Source organism: Melospiza georgiana, chromosome 6 (genome assembly GCF_028018845.1).
Source record: "Melospiza georgiana isolate bMelGeo1 chromosome 6, bMelGeo1.pri, whole genome shotgun sequence".
NCBI lineage: Eukaryota > Metazoa > Chordata > Aves > Passeriformes > Passerellidae > Melospiza > Melospiza georgiana.
Window position 1 is genome coordinate 13,916,648 of NC_080435.1, and position 20,943 is coordinate 13,937,590.

Genomic DNA, 20,943 nt, shown 5'->3' on the forward strand with positions numbered 1-20,943 from the left:
TCTCTGTTCTAATTTTCTATATTTTTCTGTATTAGATTTGTTTAATATATAAGTAGTTATCTTTGTGTCACTTTGGCTAAAGTCCATGTGGGTTTTGTCCATTGGCTTTTATTATGTTTCAAATCAGCCACACTTGCAGCTTTATGCAATTTGTATTGAAAAGCTAAATAACATCATACTATAGCCTCCCCTTGCCTCAGTGCACAAATCATCTGTCACAACGTCAGCTTTCATATGTTTTGACTCCTCTGGGACCTGTTTTTACCTCTGCTTTCCCTGACAGCCATGGTCCAAGGTGGTTTATTAGCTGAAGTGCATGTTGGTATGAGGCTAAATGAGGCTCCACAAACCACAGAATCAGAAGGTAATTTGTGCTGGCAGAGTCATCCTCCAGAGAACAGGACTTTGTAAGCCTAGACAAAGATGCTACATTGATACCTGTGTGACTCTGCTTTGGGGCTTGCTTACATTGTTCAGAGCCAATAGATTGGGTGCTCCTTGAACCCCATAAATGAACCAGTGGAAAAGAGGCTGAAGCTGAGCTAATAAAGCCAACTGGAGCTGGGCTTGCTCACTGCTTATAGAACTTCTAATTGTCTATCTCATTTCTCAGATGACTCAGTTTTTGGTTGCACTTTCAACCTAATGCCTATGTCCTGTATCTTTTTATGCACTTTCAATCTACACTTCTGAACATTTCTGGTTTACAAACTTCCTTTCTGGAAGCCTGCACTGCCTGCTTCATGATTTGGAGTCTAATGCTTGGAGGTTGTGTGAATTTGAAATGCATTCCTAGGAATGGTATCTCAATGATGTACAGAGGTTTAGAACAAGCTTATAATAATTTATTTTAGACAATAACACTAAAAACCTACCAGTAGTTGACTTTATTGTGACAAGAGATTTTGAGGGTGAAGTTCTTGGAACTGTAATTTTTGCAGTTATTGTTGGATTTGTAGTCTCAGGTGATACAGTTGTTGCAGAAGAAGTACTAGGTACTGTTGGAAGTGTGCTCACGGTAGAGCTTCCTGTTACTTTAGGTTGCACTGTTGTTACTAAGAGAAAAAAAATCAAAATTGAAAGATGAGAAATAGTCCTCAATAATCTATTGATAACATATATATTAATGGAATTTTTCTAAAGTAAAATAAGTGTTTTTATAGCTATCTATTAGCAGTAGCTACTATTAAAACCCATTACCTTTTAAATTAAACCTTGAAGAGCTGTTATCCATTGCTTCCTTTGCTATTATGTGCAATGAATACATTAAAGAGGTATTCTTGGAAATACCTTTCTCTTGACTTTAAAGTGAATCTGGCATAAACCCTAGTTCCTATCAGCAGAGATGGAACAATATTCCAATACTCTATCAAATAGTATCCATAATTTCATTATTCACACAACCCACAGAATAAAGTTTTCCAATACCACCTGTCTTCAGGGAAATTAATGGAATTTCTAACAAACTTAAGATCAAGATCTGTAGATTCCTTTCCTGTATCAGGCTATATCCTGTATCAGGGATTTGGTATAGTCAGTCACACCTTTCCATCAAGACTTTCTTCAATTGCTGAAGTGTTATATGGCCAGTCCCTGGTAAGATTTGGCATAAATTTATGAGAGATCCTTTTTGTCATAGAATGCCTTGGGTTGGCTTAGACTATTAAAGATAATCTAATCCATTCCCTCTGCAATGAGCAGAGATGTCTACAACTAGATCAGGTTGCTCAAATGCCTTTCCAGCCTTAATGGAATGCTTCCAGGTAAGGGAATTCAACAGAGTCTCCAGGCAACATCTTCCAGTGTTTCACCAGCCTCGTCACAAACAATTTCTTCCTTATATCTAGTTTGAATTTACTCTCTTCTGATTTAAAACCATTACCCCTTGTCCCATCAGAACAGGCCCTACTTAAAAAGTCTGTCTCCATCTTTCTTATAAGCCCCATTCTAGTACTGAAAAGCCACAAAGAGATCTCCATGGACCTTTCTCCTCCCCATGCTGAACAACCCCAGATCTCAGCCTTTTCTCACAAGAGAGGTGTTCCAGCCCTCTGGTCATTTTTGTGGCCCTCCTCTGTCTTTCTTGAATTAAAGACTGCAGAGCTGGACAGAGCATTCCAGGTGGGCTCTCATCAGAGCAGAGGGGCACAGTGCCCAGTCTTGCCCTACGGGCTGTGCAGCTTTTGATGCTGCCCAGGATATTATGGTACAAGGACATTTTTCATCATTTCACCTTATGCATGTGAAACTGATAATGCTGCTATATCACACAAAAAAGAACATTATTGATTTCATAAACACTTATCAGGACATAATATCAGTGTGTGAGTTACACAATTGGTCAACTGTGTAAACTAACCTGGTAAAGGTGAAGATGGTTCGGGTGTGGTGGTAACATTTACTTGTCCTGTTACATAAAGGCAAAACAGGTGATATTTGTGAATAAAAACATATTAAAATATCCCAGATAAGGTACATCTCATTGAATTGGATTCCAAGAACTGTGCTAATTACTGAGCTATTCCTGAAAGTATTTAATCTTACATTTTCAGTGGTCAAATTCACATCAAAGAACTTAATTACAAAGAACTCAATACATCTCATTATTATAAAGAACACTAGTCTAAAGTTTTTCCTATCTTTGTTATGACTTTTATGGCTAAGGGCACCTCAGTTTTCAGGGATAGTGGAACATGGTTTTGTATGTAAGGGAGATCACTAGCTGAGATCCTGGTTATCCAAGACAGAATTTTGTTTGAGAATTTTGTTCTTAATTTTTCTTAATTTTTTTCTTAATTTTTCTTAAAAAACATTTGTTCTTAATGTTTTTTTACATCTGCATGAAAATCCAAACTGTCCAGCTAGAGTCTATCCAAAACCTTATTTATTAAGATAGGTTTTCATGGAAATAAGATATATGGTAATAAACCTCAAGCTAATTAAAAAAAAAAAATCTAGAAACATATTTACTGAGTCCAGTAGCTAAATCTGCTCTTCTGCTACACGTTTCCCTTTATTTCCTGTGAAATGTGTTGAACACCTCTGAGACTCACAGCTCTGCTGAGCCTGTGACTCACACAGATTAGAACACCAATACTGTATTTTACAAGAAATATAGTAATGGGTTTATTTTGAAAGGAAGTTGTGTTTAGATGAACACTCATTTATGGAGAGATACTAGAAAAATATCTTCTCTGAGTCTGGGCAAAAGTTGTAGTGTGGTTTTCAAGTTACTGTGGAGAAAGAAATGCTGCTTACCACATGGCATGCACCTTTCTTCTTCATGGTCAAAGTATTCATCATGAGAGCAGTTGTAACAGCCTGAAGAAAGGGGAAGAGAAGTTTGTTTTACATTTCTCAGAGAAAGGAATTTAATTTACACTATTTATAATTGAATATATTATATATCTGTTTTTAAAAAAAAGTATCACATTCAACATAATCTATTCAGGTAAGTATTTCCAATGTTATCCTCAGGAAGAGGTTTTGTCTATGTAGGAATTTGTATATTTTCTCCAGCTTTATCCATTTGTTTAATAAAAATATTAATTTCTCTCTCCACATTTTCTTTCCCAAGTAGAGTGCATTCTTTTGATTTGGTGCAAGTCAGAATTTCTCTTCCAGACAGCCTGAGCTTGATATAATGCTAAATTTAGTACATCTACTGAGTTGATTATGTATTTAAAACACTACTAGTAAGGGAAATATCAGCAAAACTTCTTCAAAAATAACATCAATTAGATTATCATTATTGAACTGTGGCATGACTGATAAAAAAAAAACACAACAGCACTGAAACAATTATGTTACTGTTTCCTGGTTTACAGTAGTAGAGATTATTACCTTCAATATTGACATATTTGTAGTTTTGATTTGGACAGTTACAAGGCCTGTAGTGCCAGGTGCATTTGTCATCGTCGTAGCCATGGGAAAAAGCATCATCGATTCCTTTTCTTTTATGAGAATTGTAATACTCACAATAGACAGCTAAAGAAAGGACAAGCAAGAGAGAAGATTTTTCTTTTTCAAATTAATAACGTGATACTTCCAAAGTACTAGAAGGAAGACAAAATCAATTAACAGTTGGAATAAAAAAAGCTTCACTGCAGTGATTAGCTTCTGATGTAAGTATTTTAACTCACAGAAGTCAGATTCTTTTTTGCAAGTACAGTATGATGACATTTCCACAACTTTTCATACACAGTATATTGAAATGTGGAAAAAAATCATCAAAGATGACAACTCTAACATTGATTTGTAGCATGTTCATCCTCTTTTTTCCTTTGTATTTGCTGTTTTGGAACACCTTGATGTCATTTTCCTGTTTTACAGTGTTCCAGCCAACACAGCTGTGTATATTCCCTTGACATCCACACAGAAATTGATTTCACCATAGCTCAAATGAAACATATTTTTTTACAATTTCATGCTTTCTCTGCTGGCAAACTCACAGTGCACTATACACTATACACTTCTGCTATACAATGATAGCAGAAGAAACAATCTGCTTTCTGTGAGCACATTATTTTCTCATTATTCCATGGTAAAAAGAATTAAAATATTTTGGTAAAGTACAGATTTCAAAACCTGGGTGACTGAAGTTAACTCTTTGCCCATGGACAAAATGCAAACTCTGAGGTAGTTATTACTGTTTCCCATGCTGCCAAATGAATATACTGATAATAAAAATCGCTTAAACCTGTTTAAGGAGAGCTTAAGGAAACTCACGACAGAACTCAGGAGTCCTCCAGTCAATGCAGATGCCTTTTTCCAAGCATGCCATGGCGTAGACTGCGATGGCGTCACACATGCACTGGCAGTCCCCTCCAATGTCACACCCACAGGAGTCTCGGACACAGGCCTCGTAGTAGGGCATCCGATTCACCTGCATGGCAAAAGGAAGGGATTTATTTTCCAAGATCGATTTGTGCCTATCATGCTCTGTGTATATGCATAGCCACTGCAGCATTATCCACATTTCTCACTGGTTTTCACCACCTGAAAATGTATTGATCAATATCAGGCATCACCAACAGATTGACTAATTCCCAATTCTTAAGTCTTCATTCTTTTTTCACTCTTGTAGTTTTAGCTAATCAGTTAATAGCATACATAGTGTTTGTGTTCACAAAAGGGCTCGTGAAGTGCAAATAAAAAAAAGAAAAAGAAAATTAACGTAAATGTGAGCCATAAGCATTTTTATATGTATTTTGCTGAAACATTTTACCAAACAGAAAATCACCTGTTAGAGCGTGAGCATTTGGAAGAATACGGATTATGCTTATAAATAAAGAGAAAATAAATTCTTACCTTATTGTGACAGGCAGAAAAAACATGGCTGTTGATGATGGAACATGTCTTCTCTGCCCATGCTTTACGATAAGGGTTCTTGCTACAGGGGTCCACTACAAAGTACACATCCCCACAGAGGGGATTCTCTTTCCAAGAGTTGACGAATTCCAGCTCGTTTGATGCCACGTATTTGCTTCGAGTTTCAAAGTCATCCTTCATGTTGCCATTATAGTTACCACACAAACCACAGATGGTTTCCTAGATTCAATGAAAGTACCAATATCAATTCAGTAAGTTACAGTTCTCACCTTTCCTTTTGGTCACTGACTGTTTCCTGTGCTTTAGGAGTCAATGTCATCTACAAATACTCTCTCATAACATACTTGTGCATGGGTTTCTCCTCTAAACTGTGAACTCTCACATTTAGAGATCAAATTCAAATGTGCAACTGCATAAATTAAAAACACTTAGCCCAAAAATTTCATGAATGCAGTATAGAAATCCCTTAAAAGTTAGCCTCTTGTGAAGATCTCTGCTGTTTTGGAGATAATGCTTAAAATTAATTGCTGGTAGCAGTTCTGGAAAATCTTTGCCATCACAGAGATTCAAGGCAACCATAATCAAATGTTCAATTTGAATGGAGGGACACTTTAGGAAATTATTCTGCAATACCTGTGTTTCTCTGGAGATCTTGATGAAGAAGTTCATGTGCTTATTCCAAATAAGAGTCATGTTGTATTTTCCTGGGATAATGATATCAAACATCAGGTGAAGGGCATTCTTTTTCACTTTGTATTTTATACCAGGATTTTCCCCAGAGATAGCGAAGGTTTCGTCTCTCAGTATGATTGTCAGATTCTGGAAGAAAATTTATTTGGGAGTTACAACTTACCAAGTTTCAGTATTTTCCTTGCTGAAGTTCAGCTGCTGTGATACTGCAGCAGGAAAACAGTACTTTTTTGATTGAGCAATTCACTGCAGAGTAAACTTAAAAATTTCCTGGCTTCTACATACACAAGATTCTTGGAGAATGAAACACAACATGAGAATTTTAAAAACCCAAACAAATAGCTATGGCATTTCCTACTAAAACCAAGGCTCTAGGTTTAGCACATAAATCTTGTAAGTGAAATTTTCTCTTAAGATACAGCTAAAGCTTCCAATAAATAAAGAAAACCTGTTTTTAAAATCTATTCAGCTGGATAATGGCAGAAAGAAGAGCTTACCCCAAGGTAAATGCTGATGGATCTGGAGCACGTAACTCCTGATTTCCCACAGATGACATTCTCAGTAACAATTTTGAAAGAGGAAATGGGTCTATTAACACTGCAGCCATCCTAAAAAAATACCCAAAACAAACCACAAGAAGCACAAAGGCTCAGTAGACTGTGCCTGAAGTCTTCCAACTTAAAACATTAAAGTATAAGAAAACACAGGATGCTTAAAATGTCACGAGTAATTCTGTTTTACGAGGCAATGACCTCTGCTTTGCTGGTCAAACTGATGTAACTTCCCTAAAAGACGTATTTATCTGGTACAGAATACAATGACTATTTAAACAATTTTTTTAAAATATAAAATTGGTCATAACTGCATGAAAATTACGGTATTTTAGAAGTAAAATATTTTCATTCTAAGCATTGAAATAAACATAATATATAGAAACTCAGTAAGTGGTTATAAAGATTCAAAGTGCTGTATTGTTTATTGATGCATCCTAGCACATTTTTGTTAGTCTCTTAAACCCAGCTATTTCTTGATGCTGAGATGCTGCTGCAATAACCAGAAGGAAGCAGGTTACCATAGCCAATATGTATTCACAGTTGCCATCAAACACAAAACGCTGTCCATCAAAGGTGGTGATGTGGCCTTCTCCATACAGATTACAGGTGGAGGAACACCTTGTTTTCTGAACACATTTCCATTTGCCTTTTGTGCAAGTGCTGGGAGTGAGAACAGAAACCACACTCAGATATCAAAGAAATGCCATCTTCATCTGCTTATTTTTATACATATCCACTTTTATCAATAACATGTTCAGATAATGGACTAATGTATACTGAGACCAAGTTATGGTTAATATAAGAACTAGAATTAAAATTTATGGACTGCCTAGAAAATGAATTAATAATAAAGAAGAAACCTTTTTGTACTTTGTATTTTTTGTCTTTTTGTACTTTTATCATTAAAGAAAAAGTATATAAAACCCATTTATTTTTGCTCTTAATGAGATCAGAAATCACTGCTCTGTGTAGTTTGGGGAGTGTTGTTTTGGTTTTTTTAAATAATAGATTAGTAACTGGAAAGGGAATAAAGTACTTTGAGAATGCTGCTAAAGAGATGGGAATCTTTTTGGGGGTGGTTGCTTTTATCTACAGAAAAGAAAGATAGATTTGCCCTCATCTTTACTTAAGTGGGTTGTTAATAATACTTGTCTTTATATCATTTATAGTCACAGGCCCTACTGATGCCTTTATTCCTGGACATACATAAGGCAGAAATTATCCCTGAAGCTGGTACAATGACTCTTATCCATACACATATTATCAAATGTTAAGCTTCTCTCTCTCGTTAATCCCCGTACTCTGTCATGGTATTTCTTCCTTTCAGCTGTTGCCATTTCCTACTCTCAAGTCAGTTAAACACTTATTTTTATGTGACATTTCAGTAAAACAGAAGATTTGCAATGAAAAACCCTATTATTCTTACCAGATCTCACATTCTGTCTGGATTTGTTCACCTCTTCCATAAGCAAGGCCACCATATTCACATGGACACTCCTCAGCTGGCACACACTTGCCATCAAGATTTTCATAGAGGCCATCAGCACAGACACAGCCTGATTCACACTTTGTGGGTATCTGGGAAAGGCCAACAGATTGCAAAACAAAAGGAAAAGATTGTGAGATGCATTTTATCTTGGATGTGAATGGTGTCAAGAGTGAACCTGCGCCAAGTTCTGTTTGAGCTTGATTTTAGTTTTGTGATGTTCCTTGTATTAATATGCTGTCAGTTGAACTAGTTTCATTGAAGCTGTAACTTATACTTGTGGTCTGAGATACTAAACATACCTGAAGACTGAAAAATTTATCTTCCATCACTACCAGTCTTTCAAAAACAGTACAACAGAATATTCTTCATATCAAGGAAGCTTATTACAATTTTTCCAATTAGTCTGTTTCCTTAATGTAAGAAAACCCTATTAGGACAGCCCAGATCTTCACCTGGCCCAGGTCTCCTGCATTCTGTGATCAACAGCAGCTAAGAGTTGAGAAAAAATAGAACAGGATGCAGAAACCCCATATTTCCATTGACATGGAGTCACAGCTTATGGAGTACCTGAGCCAGAGATTATAGCCATGTAGTTAATCATCCTTAATGGATTTTTATTCTAATAGAATTTAATTCATTATTTCATGCAATTAATTTCTTTAATAACTTCTTAAATATAGGTACAATTTTTCTGTCCACAGCCTGATATTTAACTGCATCATGTAAAATAAAATAATTCCTTCAATTTCACTAGAAGCAATGTAGTCTAGTTTTAAGTAACAACTAGAACATTCTACCTCTCTCAAAAGGATAAATATCCGAGAGCTGTGAAACTCACACATTCAATTCCAGTAGCCAGCATTTGACAGGTAGGGGCACATGCAGCTCCATACTTGTTTTCTAAATTGTCAGAACATGATATGTATTTCTTAGGAGCTTTGCAGTTTTCTAGGAAAAAGGAAGAAAAATTAACATTGAGGAGAAATTAACATAGAAGAGAACAGTGAAGTAGTAATTTTACAAAATAAAGGACAGAAAATATTTCTAAGTAAACAATATCAGACTCCTACCTGCAGGATTTTGAAGTTTGCCTGTGCAACTTAGCCTCCCATTAACACAGTAGCTAGGAAGAAAAAAAAAAATCAATGAAAATCTCTTCTAAGAAAGAATTTTTGATTTTTTGCAGAATTGTGTTATTAAAAATTTTTCTCTCATGTTATGACCTCCTTCCCATCCTTTGAAGTAGAATATGAGTCTTGAATGTGTCTCTTCACTTTTTGTATTATAAAGTAACATCATTTTGGAAAGTGAATGCCTGTTATCACTAATAGGCAATTGTCACTATGAGGATGGCCTATCAAGTTATTCCAGAAGTTTGTCTGGAATATAGCTAAGTACTGTTGACAAAATCTCCTAGTAGGAATAATCAGATCTCAGCTATTATTTTTTATTTTTCTCTGTAACATTTCCAAGCTGAAGGTAAGTAAAATGCTATCTGCTCAGTTAGAATATCTGTAGTTTAGAAAAGGGCAAAAAAGTTGTCTTGAAAAATAAATTTATGCTATTAAAAATAAAGGAGACTGTACTGGTTTGGGCTGGAATGGAGTTAATTTTCTTTTTAGCAGCTCAATGGTGCTGTGTTTTGGATTTGTGACCAAAATGTTGTTGATAACACAATGTTGTTTTAGCTGGTGCTGAGCAGGGTCCCAGCATTCTTTCTCCTCAGGCTGCCCTGCCAGGGAGGAGGCTGAGAAGCAAAGTGCTTTCATTCTGAACAGAAACTAGGAGGGGACACACCCAGGAGAGCTGACCCCACTGACCAAAGAAAGATTCCATACTATACCACATCAAGCTCAGCAATAAAAGCTCAGGTAAAGAAGGAAGAAGGAGGGATGTTCTGAGTTACAGTACTCATCTTCCCAGCAAACCATTATGCATGGCAAATTCATGTTTTCCTGGAAACATCTGAATGGCTGCCTGCTGACAGGAAGTTCTGAATCAATTCCTTACTTAGCTTTGATTGTTCATGATGCTTTGCTTTTAAATAAGCTTCTTGCTTATTATTCATAAAGAAATTTAGTAAACTGTCTATATCTCTACCCATAAGGTTTCTTGCTGTTGTCCTGATTCTCCTCCACTGAGTAAGTAGCTGTGTGGTGCTTGTCTGCTTACTGTAGTTGCCCCTTGATAGAGACATGACGACCCCCTCTTCTCCATTTTCACTTTGTTCTCCTTTAAACTTGACACACTTACCAGGTGATCCCACCAGTCATTGTTGACTGGTCAGGCAGGATGTACTTTCTGTCCTCTAAGTAGCAAGGACAATGAGATTTATGAACACACTCATTCTTGTGGTTCAGGTACATTCCTTTAGGACACTGGCAGCCTTCAATAGGAATATCAGTTGGATGGCATTCCAGGGCTCGGTTGGAGAGTGACAAGCATGTCCTGTCACATGCCTGAGTGTTGTAGCTGAATGTTTGATTGCCAGTGCAAGTAATGGCTATAAAACAAGACAAGAGCGTATGTTAAACTTCATTTACTGATTGTCTTCCTCATAAAAGATAACGTCCTTTTGCTTATTATGTGCTGCTTATTTTGTGCCAATAGTTTCATTGCTTAATGCTTCCAGCTGCTTCTCTTCCTGTGGACGTGGAGCTCTAGCAAAACATTTTGCAGACCAAGACTTAACAGCAAACTATGCAGCTGGTTCAGAAGTTTCAGGCAGGTAAAATACCTTACAGCTTTTTTGTGAATCTTGGAATTTAATAATGCAAAGGAAGCTTAGCAGAAATATCAGTGTATTTTTGAGTAACAGTGAAACCCATGCATGTGTCTGAGTTACAAAATTATAAAATAAAATCTGTAGTCAGTTTTCCCTAGTTCTTTCCCATTTTACAGGATAGCTTTATTTTTCTGGCTATTCTATACCTTAATTATCAAGTCCTGGAAGCATCCACATGCTCACCTTAAAGCATATGAACAATCTTTTTCATATAGTCTTGAAATAACAACCCTGTTGAGACAGACTCTAGAAAGATATCTAATAGTTGGATATTTGTTACCCAATTGCAGGTCTTTTTTCTGATCACTATTTCCTCACTACTCATCTGATGGCAGACCACTAAGAGCTGGTTCAGGTACTCACTGCAATTGTCCATACTGCTCCTCCAGTTCTCAAGGATTAAACCCATGGAGCTGCATGCTCGTGCATATGATCCCAGTGCAGAACAAATATAAGGAAAGGTCTCCTCATAATTACAGGCTTGGTAGACACATCTCTGAAACCCAACACACAGAGAGTACTTTGTTACTGGGGACCAGACATTTGGAAGTGCTAAACCCTGAAGGTATTTGAAAGACATGTGGATGTGACATTTAGGGACATGGTGTAGTGGTGGACTTGGCATTGTTGTATTTGTGGTTGGACTCAATGATCTCAAAAAGCTTTCCCAACCAATATGATTCTATGCTGAACTACAGAACTAAGTCACACAAGATACATATTACTGCATAACTAAATCTCATGGAAAATATCTGAGTAATTGCATTGCTGATGTAAATAAAATATACTTAGTACCCTAAAAAATGCCTTTGTTCATTTGCTCCTTCTCATTTTTAATATTCAAAATGTTTTGTGTAGATTGACAAGTACTAAACTCAATTATGCACATGGTAAAATCGACACTTTACACAGTTAAAGTTGTTGTCATGGACAACTGCAGCATGAGCAAAAATATTTTCTGATTCACAGGGATGGGACTGGTGCCTGTGACCAAACAGACTTTCAGTGTGGTGGAGACATAATTTTCAAAACCAGACCTGTTCCTAAGCTTCTCTGCATTGCTGATTCAATGCGTGGGACACTGTATATGAGTACAATCTGGTTTATATTTGGACTCCCTCTGTCCAACATCCATCATAATAACTTCATACCTTGTAGAAAGGAATAGGGTTCACCACAGCATGGCATTTCTCAAACACTGTACCCTTCTTGGTCAGAATGGAGCAATGAGTCTCAGCAGATATTTCTAATGAAAGTAAACAATAAACATTAAAAAGGGAAAGTTAGGGGGGAAAACGGAAAAGGAAATTTTCAAAAATTTGGTGTTTTAGGCAAACTTTCGGCAATGATGCACTGAACAATAGGACAATTCCTACCTTGTTAGCTTTCAGACTCTATTCTTGTACAGCTAGTACAAAGTAGCTCAGTAGAGCTTTTTTTTTCTTTTTCACAATTTATTTTTTTTAAGACCAATAGCAATAGAGAGTTGGGAAGACAAAATCTGGATTTCAGTCTCAGTACTGCTGAGCAAACCTAAGACACCTGTGGACATTGCAGTTTCACTAGACAGATCAAACCACTCTCATTCACCATCTCAATCCCAGATCTGAATTTGTGAGGTTCAATCCTCTCAGTCTCTGTTTCTGTGCAGCTCTCTCATTTCCCTGGTATGGGCTTATGGAAGTGTCAGACAAAGCCAGCTGGAGAGATCAGTTACCACAGCATCATGTACTTACTGTTCAGTTGGCTCAAAGCGCAAGGGTCAGTCTCTCTCTCTAAGGCAGGATGGCAATTTCCTGCCCTCCAGGAATCTACAAACAGGGAGGCTGTCCCTTCAGTGATGTCCATGCTAGTCATGAAGTCATCTGTAGTGTCTCCATTGTAATTGCCACACAAACCTGACAACATCAGAAATGCAAGGGACGGTGGAAATTAAAGAATGCGTGCACAGTGGCCCATGTTTCATTCTATCACAGTGAGACAATTGATTCAGAAGTTCTACATAGAGTGTCAATGACTACTCAGGTCAAGTAGCCAGAAAATGTTGATTATGTACATATTGAGTCACTGAGCCTCCGCCTTCTCAAGTTAAGAGTGTCAGTTTCTAATCAATGACAAAAATCATAGAGAAGTTTTTGTCTTTTTTTCAGAAAAAAAGTGGTTTTAAATAATGTAAAAAAGAAAGGCCATGAAAAACTTCTGAAGTTGCATGTTTTCTTATGTATATTAAATGCACAATGACAAAGAATATGCATTTAGGATTTTGTAAAAGCCAAAGCCTGTCTGTAATTCCCACATAATCAGAATGCAAAATACGCTTGTGTGGCTAATGTTGCTGTGCAATAAACATCTCCATCTGGTGATTTCCAGCTCAGAAGCTTTTAGATTCTTAGGCTCATTGTGTTTACAGTGGTCGTGCACTACATTCAAAGAACTTTGTGCTCCAAGATGCAGAGACCACACAGACTTATTTGTTGCTCCTTCGTTGTGTAGTATAGCACATATTGAAAAAGGCACAGATAAAATACAGAACAGCAATGTGTTATGTATGAAAAATGCGACACCTTTAGTTTCTTTGATTAATTTTAAAGTTATTAGTGAAAAATCAATTCAGTTTCCAATGGTTTTTTTTTCTTTGAATCTGGAGAAGAAAATTGATTTCCTAAAAGATGAATACTAAGTTAACAAAATTATACTCCCTACATTTCCTCTTTTGCAAGGGGATTTGTTTATTTACCAAGTGTTCTGCCTTTGAATTGTGATCCAACTTTCACGTAGGCCTGGAACACAGGCGACGTTTGAACTGCAAGTTCCAGCCCAAAGTTTGTATGCATCTGAACGTACATGGAGGACTGCCTGAAAACAGTGATGTCTCCTGAAGGAACAAGCACGTTTAAAAATAGAGATGTTGGTGATACTGCAAGGTAACAATTTTAACACATATATAAATGTTCTAGCACTCTGTCTACAACTCTTCTCCCACACACAACTCTCCACAGAGGAACAGATGCAGCAGAAGAGACTTTAACCTTCCTCTAAAAACCCCTGGTATTAGCAATTGAAAGATGGTGAAAGATGCTGTGTTGTGTAAAAACAGACAATTTAATTTGGATATAACTTATATTCCCCCTTTATTTTTTACCTGATCTGTAAGGCAGCCGCTTGAGTTCATCATCATCAGTAAGGAGATCATTCTGAGAAATCACAATTTTGTCCTGTAAGAAGAAGACATGGAACCAGAAGTAACTATCTTTACAGATGGTATTTATATGTTAAGTTCAGCAGCTGTACTCTTGATGATCTGTGTAAAAGAAAAAAATTAATTCAAGCCTTTTCTTACACTATAACATGCTGCTTTTATCCTTCACTCTGAAAATACCTTCCTGAGTTGATGCAGCAACTGAGATCTTTACTGTGTATACATGAGCAGAAATATATCTTCAGTATTTATCTTCCATAATTTTTAAGTTGAAGCTACCAGCAATGACTTTGAGCACTTATTTTGCTAATCTAGTGATAAAATCCTGGATGGAACCTGTGGAGTGAATACATACCTTTGCAGATTGGTAAATTATAGCACTAAGTGAGGTCTCAGAATGAGAATAACCAGTCTTTTCATACACAGCCATTAGGGTTCCATTGTGTGGCAGGCTGGAACTCTGGAGGGAAATGCAAAAGAGAAGTAAAAAGAGAAGCCATGTCAGTATAACAATGATTTGTAGAATAAATGTGTATCTTATGAAGTCCTCAGTTTGTGTTCCAATAGGAAACCAAATACTGACTAAAATATATCCATCTGATAGTCTGTTGAAATTACCTTCATAAGAACATAAGTGCAAACCCCGTGGAATCGATATGGCCTCGAATCAAACGTGGTAACAAAGGAGCCTCCTTCCAGTGAACATCTTCCAGGGCAGGGCAAATCTTTGCAGTTCCACTGACCCATCACACATTTACTGCAGAAAACAAGAAATTCTGTGCAAGGTTATTCTTTTCTTCATGCTCTAAAAGCTCACCTACTTCCTAGCAATGAAATATGTTGTTTTTATCACTTATCTCTTTTTGTTTTCTATGCTTTGATTTTCTTTATATACATATATCACTTGAAGTTGCTCATCTTAATTCAAAGTTGCTAAACTCTTGTATGGATTGTCAGTAAACTTTCTGAAACTGTGAAAGGTGCTGCCCTTCGAAAAATGTTTTTAGGCAAAAATTTTCCAATGTTCTGGTAAAGGTACTTTTTATTCTCTCATGGAAGTATCTGTTGCTACTCACCAGGTCCTACAAGCTGCTTTCATTGTCTCACCAGGAGCATATGTTTTCCCATTTAGTGTACATGGACACTGGCTGATGTGAACACATGTCCGATTCTTCGAGATATCATCAAGAACAGTTCCTGCCAAAGAAGATAAACAAAACATTTTTCTCCATCCTCACTTAGCACTGCAGTAATTATGGCTTGAGTGCTTTCTGAAATTAGCCTGAGAATGCTATTCTTGCACAGCCAGTGTCCATACTCTGAGATGTAACATGCAGGATATTTTCTCCTAATTAAAATGAAACTGAATATTCACAAGTGACAACAGCTTTTGACTACTTTGTCATATGAAAGCAAAGTCAATTGTCCTATTTTGAAATGCAAATGATAGTAATAATCACAATTTCTGTAATGAATTAATATTGACTAATTTTAAAGGGAATTTACAAAATTCCCATAATGCTGCAGAAATACTCTGAAGCATGCTACCTCTTCCTGGTGTCTGATCAATGTATATTTAAGTAAAGAACTTTAAGCAGATGGCATATCTTTATCCCATCACAAACCATGGTCTTGTGAGGAAAGTGTATTCATAGCTCTTTTCTTGTGAAGAGTGACCAACCATCTTGAAGGACCACAATTACTCAAGACTCCAGTTACATTATGTTACCTGAGAAAGAGCAGTTCCAGCAGCACAATGCCCTGAAATGCACAGCTAGTTCATTATTAAGCAGTCCATTCCACTTGACTGGATATGTGCAAAAAACATTTGTGTGATCCATTAAGAATATGATGAAATGATACCTTCTGGACAAAAGCAGCCATAGGTACAGTGACTGGAACAGCTGTACTCTGGGTTGGAACAGGTTTTAATACACGGAGAACCACATTCCTCATAGATTTGGTTTGCAGAACATTTTCCCACAGCTGCAACAAACAGTGGGAGTCTTAAGATTTTTAAAGTGTAAACATAGAATATTTCACCTGCTACCTAGCAAGGAAAAGACCTTCTGATTTCTGACACTAACATTCTTTTATCCTGCCTCAATATTAATTTCTTCATTTGAGTATTCTTTATTCATATATTATCATATATTCACTCTGGCTTTCTTTAATTTTTCTTGCCCAAAAAATTGGAAACATTTTTTCAGAAGCTGGGAGAATGGCAAACAGGCCATACGGCAGCCTAATAAAAAAAAAAATCAGATTTTCTGTAGTACTTCAAGGTTTTGCTTCCAAGCAGTCATTGTAAATAAGAACATCTGAAAAGGGCTACTGAAAATCATCTTTTAATAAAAGGAGCTAAGGCAATTATTAGCAAAAGAGTTCAAAGACTTTGGGGGCTATTTAAAAGTGCTCTCTCTTCACTGGGTAATTTTCCAAGTACAGTAATAAGAAAACTGTTCTTAGAACAAGCAGCCCCCTGTAGGAAGTTTGAGAAGTTAAACAGTTTTCACTTGGTGGATGTTTATCTACTTTATTGTCACTGATCTAGACATAGGAGCCATGTTTGGAGCTTCCTTCTTTGAGGTTTCCCTGCCCTCCTTACAGCTTTATCAAAGAACACTGTTCTCTGAAGAAAATCATTTGTTTGATTAAAGACAGTAGAGACTTTTTAAAATATTCCAGTTATTATCATTATCCCTCTATTTAAGACACAGAAAAGTTAAGCACAGTCTCTCATGAACAAACCATTTGAACTTACAGCAGAAGTTTTCAGTTCTCCAGTTGAACACCATTTGGTGGGACATGGCACATTGCCTGGAATACTCTGACAGTGTAGAGCAAGTGCAGTTGTTTTGTCCTGGCTCACTGCAGTCCTGCATATCAAGCTGGCAACGAATGACAAACCTATCCTTGGGCACACTGCAGGTTGGTGACACCAAATTAAGCAGCTGAGAGCAGATCACAGCCTGAATAAAAAGAGAAAGAATATTGTTCCTGGTGGTGTTTCCTTCATATGAAAACCACAGCGGAATAACACTGCTAGTTATTCCTAGTAATATGCTAGATTTTCTTGTTACTTTGTTTGCTTTTCCCCCCAGAGTTTTATAATGGATATTTGACTTAAAATGCATGAGAAGTTCACAGATAGAAAGTAATATAAATTCATTGTACAATAGAAAGAACTTGATATATTGAAATAATTCCACTTCTCATTATGTTGAAAATTAAGTCACTTTCTGTGCCATCAGCCCCCCTAAAAATGGCTGAGAACATTACACACAGGAAATGTGTTGTCTCATGGCAAACATGAGACAACATGTTCCATGAAAAACATCCCAGATGAGAAGATCACAAAATTCATTCCTCTTGGAGCACACACTTGGTGCATTTCTGGTGCCTGCATGTTTGTGTTGCCTATCATGTGCCTACTGCAGTGTAGGGTCTCAAAGGTTCTCAGGCACACTGATTTTCTTTTCACTTAGAACTGTGATAGCTGTTGATGATGGTTGTCCCTGTTATCAGTGCTGTTATCTGGCAATATGTTGTAGTCATTGTGAATATCTTCAAATCTGTACAGCTTATACTATCAGGTCTCCAGGTGTTAGATAAAAAGTTCTTAAAGCTTTACTGGTTTCCATGAATTTCCTGTGATAACCTGCCTGGAATCCCAGAAAGTTCTGAGCTAAATGCTGGTTGATTTTTATGAGTGATTTAAATCTAGCCTCAAAATCGCCTGTGGCCTTTTATTCAAATGTGGTTTTAATGCAAAGAATTCATTTTCTTTCTCATATCATGCTATACAGATGTTGACTGTACCCATTTTCATGGAAGTAATTTTTATGAAACCACTGCCCCTCTGTTGTTGATTTCTATTTATCTTGCCCCCTGCTAAGAATCATGCTGCAGAGAAGCCAAGAAGATCTTTCTTACATATTTTTTGTGAGGAACAGCAGAAATTGGTATCTCCTCAGACAGGCAGATCTCTGATGGATCATCCATTTTTTGTAATGCAGCAAATTTATATGTATCCAGCAATTTACCTGGAAATTAAAGGGTTATAATTTGTCAGGAAAAAGACGGCATTGATTTGTTTACTTGTTCCTGTGATGTAGCAAAACTCAGATTTTATTCTTTGACTGTTAAATGTCCTACTAGTTAATTTTCCCAACGATAACTGCCTCTTGTGGAAGTCAGGAGAGTGTGATCCTTACCACCTGTTTCTAAAAGATAAGAGTCTCCTTATCACTTGTGTGAGGAACCCATTGTATTATGCTTACAGAAGATAACAGAGTGTAGCATAATCATATGAGGAATGTTTGTGCCCCATGACACTGCTTTACTCAATTCTGATACACAGCAACACTATCACAGTATTCAATTTTCACCTTGACACACTTTAACTCATTCTCCTCCTTTCTGAAATGTCCTTGTCTCTTACCTTCACGGACAAATTCATTCAATTCATAACCATCATAGTTCCCACACATTCCACATGTTTTCCCCATATATTTTTTTTCAGCCAAAACCTAAAATAAAATAGAACAAAATATTTTACAGGATCACCCTAAGTATAATTATCTATACAGCAATAACTTTCTCAAACAAATTCAGTGCAAGCACTCAATTAAACGTGATTCTTCTCATTAATTTCAGTGACTTTTTGGAGGAAGAATTTTGTATACAGTGAAGTCTTTTCCCAATAGGCAAATAGTGATTTTTTAAAATTAGTATTTAATAAAAAGAATAAGATTTGAAGACACAGGGAATTGAGGGGGGATAACATTCTAAGGATCCAGGAAAAAAAGAAAATAATGCTGAAGCCTTGCTAATATCTCTGTTGACAGAGCACAAATTTCAGGTTTCTTCTCTTAAGGAACTTAAGGTTACAGGAAGACAATCTATTTTCAGAAGAAGGTTATTCAGTTCTCTGTTGTTCTGGAGACTAAAATGATAGTATTGCTACTGGCTACAAACAATGAATTATCATTAAAATCTTAGATCAGAGAAATAAAACTGTATTCTTTGTACAGTCAGATTAACCCAACGCTAGCATTTTCTCTTATACTTGTGATAATAATGCTGATAAATCTCCCAGACAATTTTCTACATCTCCTTGTTTTAACCAACTTAATCAATTTAGAATTCAGTGTCTTTTGTGGTAATAATATGAAGGTCACACTGAGAAAATGTATTGGGGATTTTGAAAAGAAAACCTGAGAAGATTCTGAAAAAGGAAAGAGAAAAGAAACTGGTAGAAGCACTCGATATTTGAAACCAAAAGATGTCCCAGGGAAGCCCAATAAAAAAGTCGAAACTATGGCATACAGTATTAAGTTCTACACAACTTTAAACATCTCTTAAGAAAAAGACTGCAGCTGCTGGAACACCCTGAGGAAAGATTAAAATATGTACAAGTATCCACAAATCTCAGCACTGGTGGCTTTAGCTAACTACCAATGCTGCAAGGGAAAGTAATATGCAAAGTTGATTATTTCAAGAGGAATGGATACAACAGGAAAAGAATAAATATCAAAATAGTAAATACACGGAAAAGCACCCATTAAGTTCAGAGAGTTCTTGCCATTCCAGTAAATCAGTGAGAATTTTCTTCCCTGCTCTATGAGAACATTTTACTAACCATGAGGTAGTCATCATTGTTCCACATGACCACCAGTTCCATCTCCATCAGCTTGGCTACCAGGCGGATGTTGCGTCCATAAGGTGCTATTTGGATTCCATTGCTGGTGTAAGGCAACTGAATGACACTGAAACAAGGTGAGAAGAAAAACCAATCTCATAGCAAGATTATGCAGGTATTAGTTATTTATTTTGGATATGATACATACCCAATCTGAGTACGTGCAGCAACATGACACAGAATTTTTTTCCTTTTTAACGCTGACATTTCAAAACACATGAAAGTTTCTGTTGATTGAAAATCCACATAAGCAGTTTCATAGCAGGATCACCCAAAAATGGGTTGCAGTGATTCTACTACTGACAATATTTGCACAGGACTTAGTATCTTCACTTGGTTTGGTTTTATTAGAGCACAGTTATTTGTTTCAAGAACCATGAAGCTGATTATAGTGAAACTAATGCTGATTATCCTGAGAAGAGTCTATGGCATTTTAATGTAAGAATTATGACTGAAAATTGACAGTATCAGAGAAACCCATAAAGAGAATGTTGTAGAGTATGAGTGCTTGATGGGAAGCAATATATAGGGGAGTATAGTTCAGTTAGGTGTGTTAACTTTAGTAATTTGTTAATTCATTTTTGACACAAAGCAGTTGTCAGTGCACCTGCTATATAACTCCCTGCACCTGTTATGTAACTCCCTGCCTCCTCTAAGCACTTCATGCCCCATTCACGGCAGAATCTTACCCAACACTCCTGATAGAAATGCTGCCTTTCTCAACAATGACAACAGAAGGTCCAAGCTCAATAATGATCCTTGCAATTTTTTTGTCCAGCCCACGACGGAACTGAACATTGAAGTCTGGGCTGGTCTCATCACATACAGTTGCGAAGATGTAGTTGCAAGTCCCACTGAAGTCATACTGGTATTTATCAAAGGTTGAAAAATGCCCTCCTCCCCAGGTAGAGCAGGAATCCTTGCTCAAAACTACAAAAGAGAAAGAAACATGGATTTAGCATATTTGCTCATCTTAATTAGCATTTCAAATATAAATACTAGGACAAGCTATTAAGCTTCTGCTCAGATTAATTATGTAAACAACATTCTAGCCCTCTGTTTGTTTTTTTTTTTTTATTCTTGTGTAATCTCAAAATTTTATCTCAAGTCAGGAAGTTAAACAATATTAGGAGTGAGAGCAAAATTCTCATTTACTGTAAGCAGAGGAGAATTCCCTAACTTCCTAGATCA

The 20,943-nt window shown here is 36.7% G+C and overlaps 1 protein-coding gene across 1 annotated transcript in view; it reads right to left on the minus strand.

Moving 5' to 3' along the window:
* Positions 1-20,943, minus strand: part of MUC6 (mucin 6, oligomeric mucus/gel-forming) — a 49,718-nt gene that overhangs the window by 20,369 nt on the left and 8,406 nt on the right. The window contains exons 3-29 of the mRNA XM_058025776.1: positions 20,442-20,682; positions 19,693-19,819; positions 18,493-18,580; positions 17,985-18,094; positions 16,813-17,020; positions 15,912-16,034; positions 15,125-15,245; positions 14,667-14,805; positions 14,404-14,508; positions 13,992-14,064; positions 13,587-13,724; positions 12,586-12,747; positions 12,001-12,095; positions 11,213-11,345; positions 10,318-10,567; positions 9,135-9,187; positions 8,903-9,012; positions 8,002-8,153; positions 7,094-7,235; positions 6,519-6,629; positions 5,965-6,150; positions 5,311-5,550; positions 4,729-4,885; positions 3,844-3,987; positions 3,259-3,321; positions 2,360-2,407; positions 876-1,055 (exon numbers count right to left, since the gene is read on the minus strand). Of these exons, the coding sequence (XP_057881759.1) occupies positions 876-1,055; positions 2,360-2,407; positions 3,259-3,321; positions 3,844-3,987; positions 4,729-4,885; positions 5,311-5,550; positions 5,965-6,150; positions 6,519-6,629; positions 7,094-7,235; positions 8,002-8,153; positions 8,903-9,012; positions 9,135-9,187; positions 10,318-10,567; positions 11,213-11,345; positions 12,001-12,095; positions 12,586-12,747; positions 13,587-13,724; positions 13,992-14,064; positions 14,404-14,508; positions 14,667-14,805; positions 15,125-15,245; positions 15,912-16,034; positions 16,813-17,020; positions 17,985-18,094; positions 18,493-18,580; positions 19,693-19,819; positions 20,442-20,682 (3,699 nt within the window). The remainder of the gene's footprint in view (positions 1-875; positions 1,056-2,359; positions 2,408-3,258; positions 3,322-3,843; positions 3,988-4,728; positions 4,886-5,310; positions 5,551-5,964; positions 6,151-6,518; positions 6,630-7,093; positions 7,236-8,001; positions 8,154-8,902; positions 9,013-9,134; positions 9,188-10,317; positions 10,568-11,212; positions 11,346-12,000; positions 12,096-12,585; positions 12,748-13,586; positions 13,725-13,991; positions 14,065-14,403; positions 14,509-14,666; positions 14,806-15,124; positions 15,246-15,911; positions 16,035-16,812; positions 17,021-17,984; positions 18,095-18,492; positions 18,581-19,692; positions 19,820-20,441; positions 20,683-20,943) is intronic.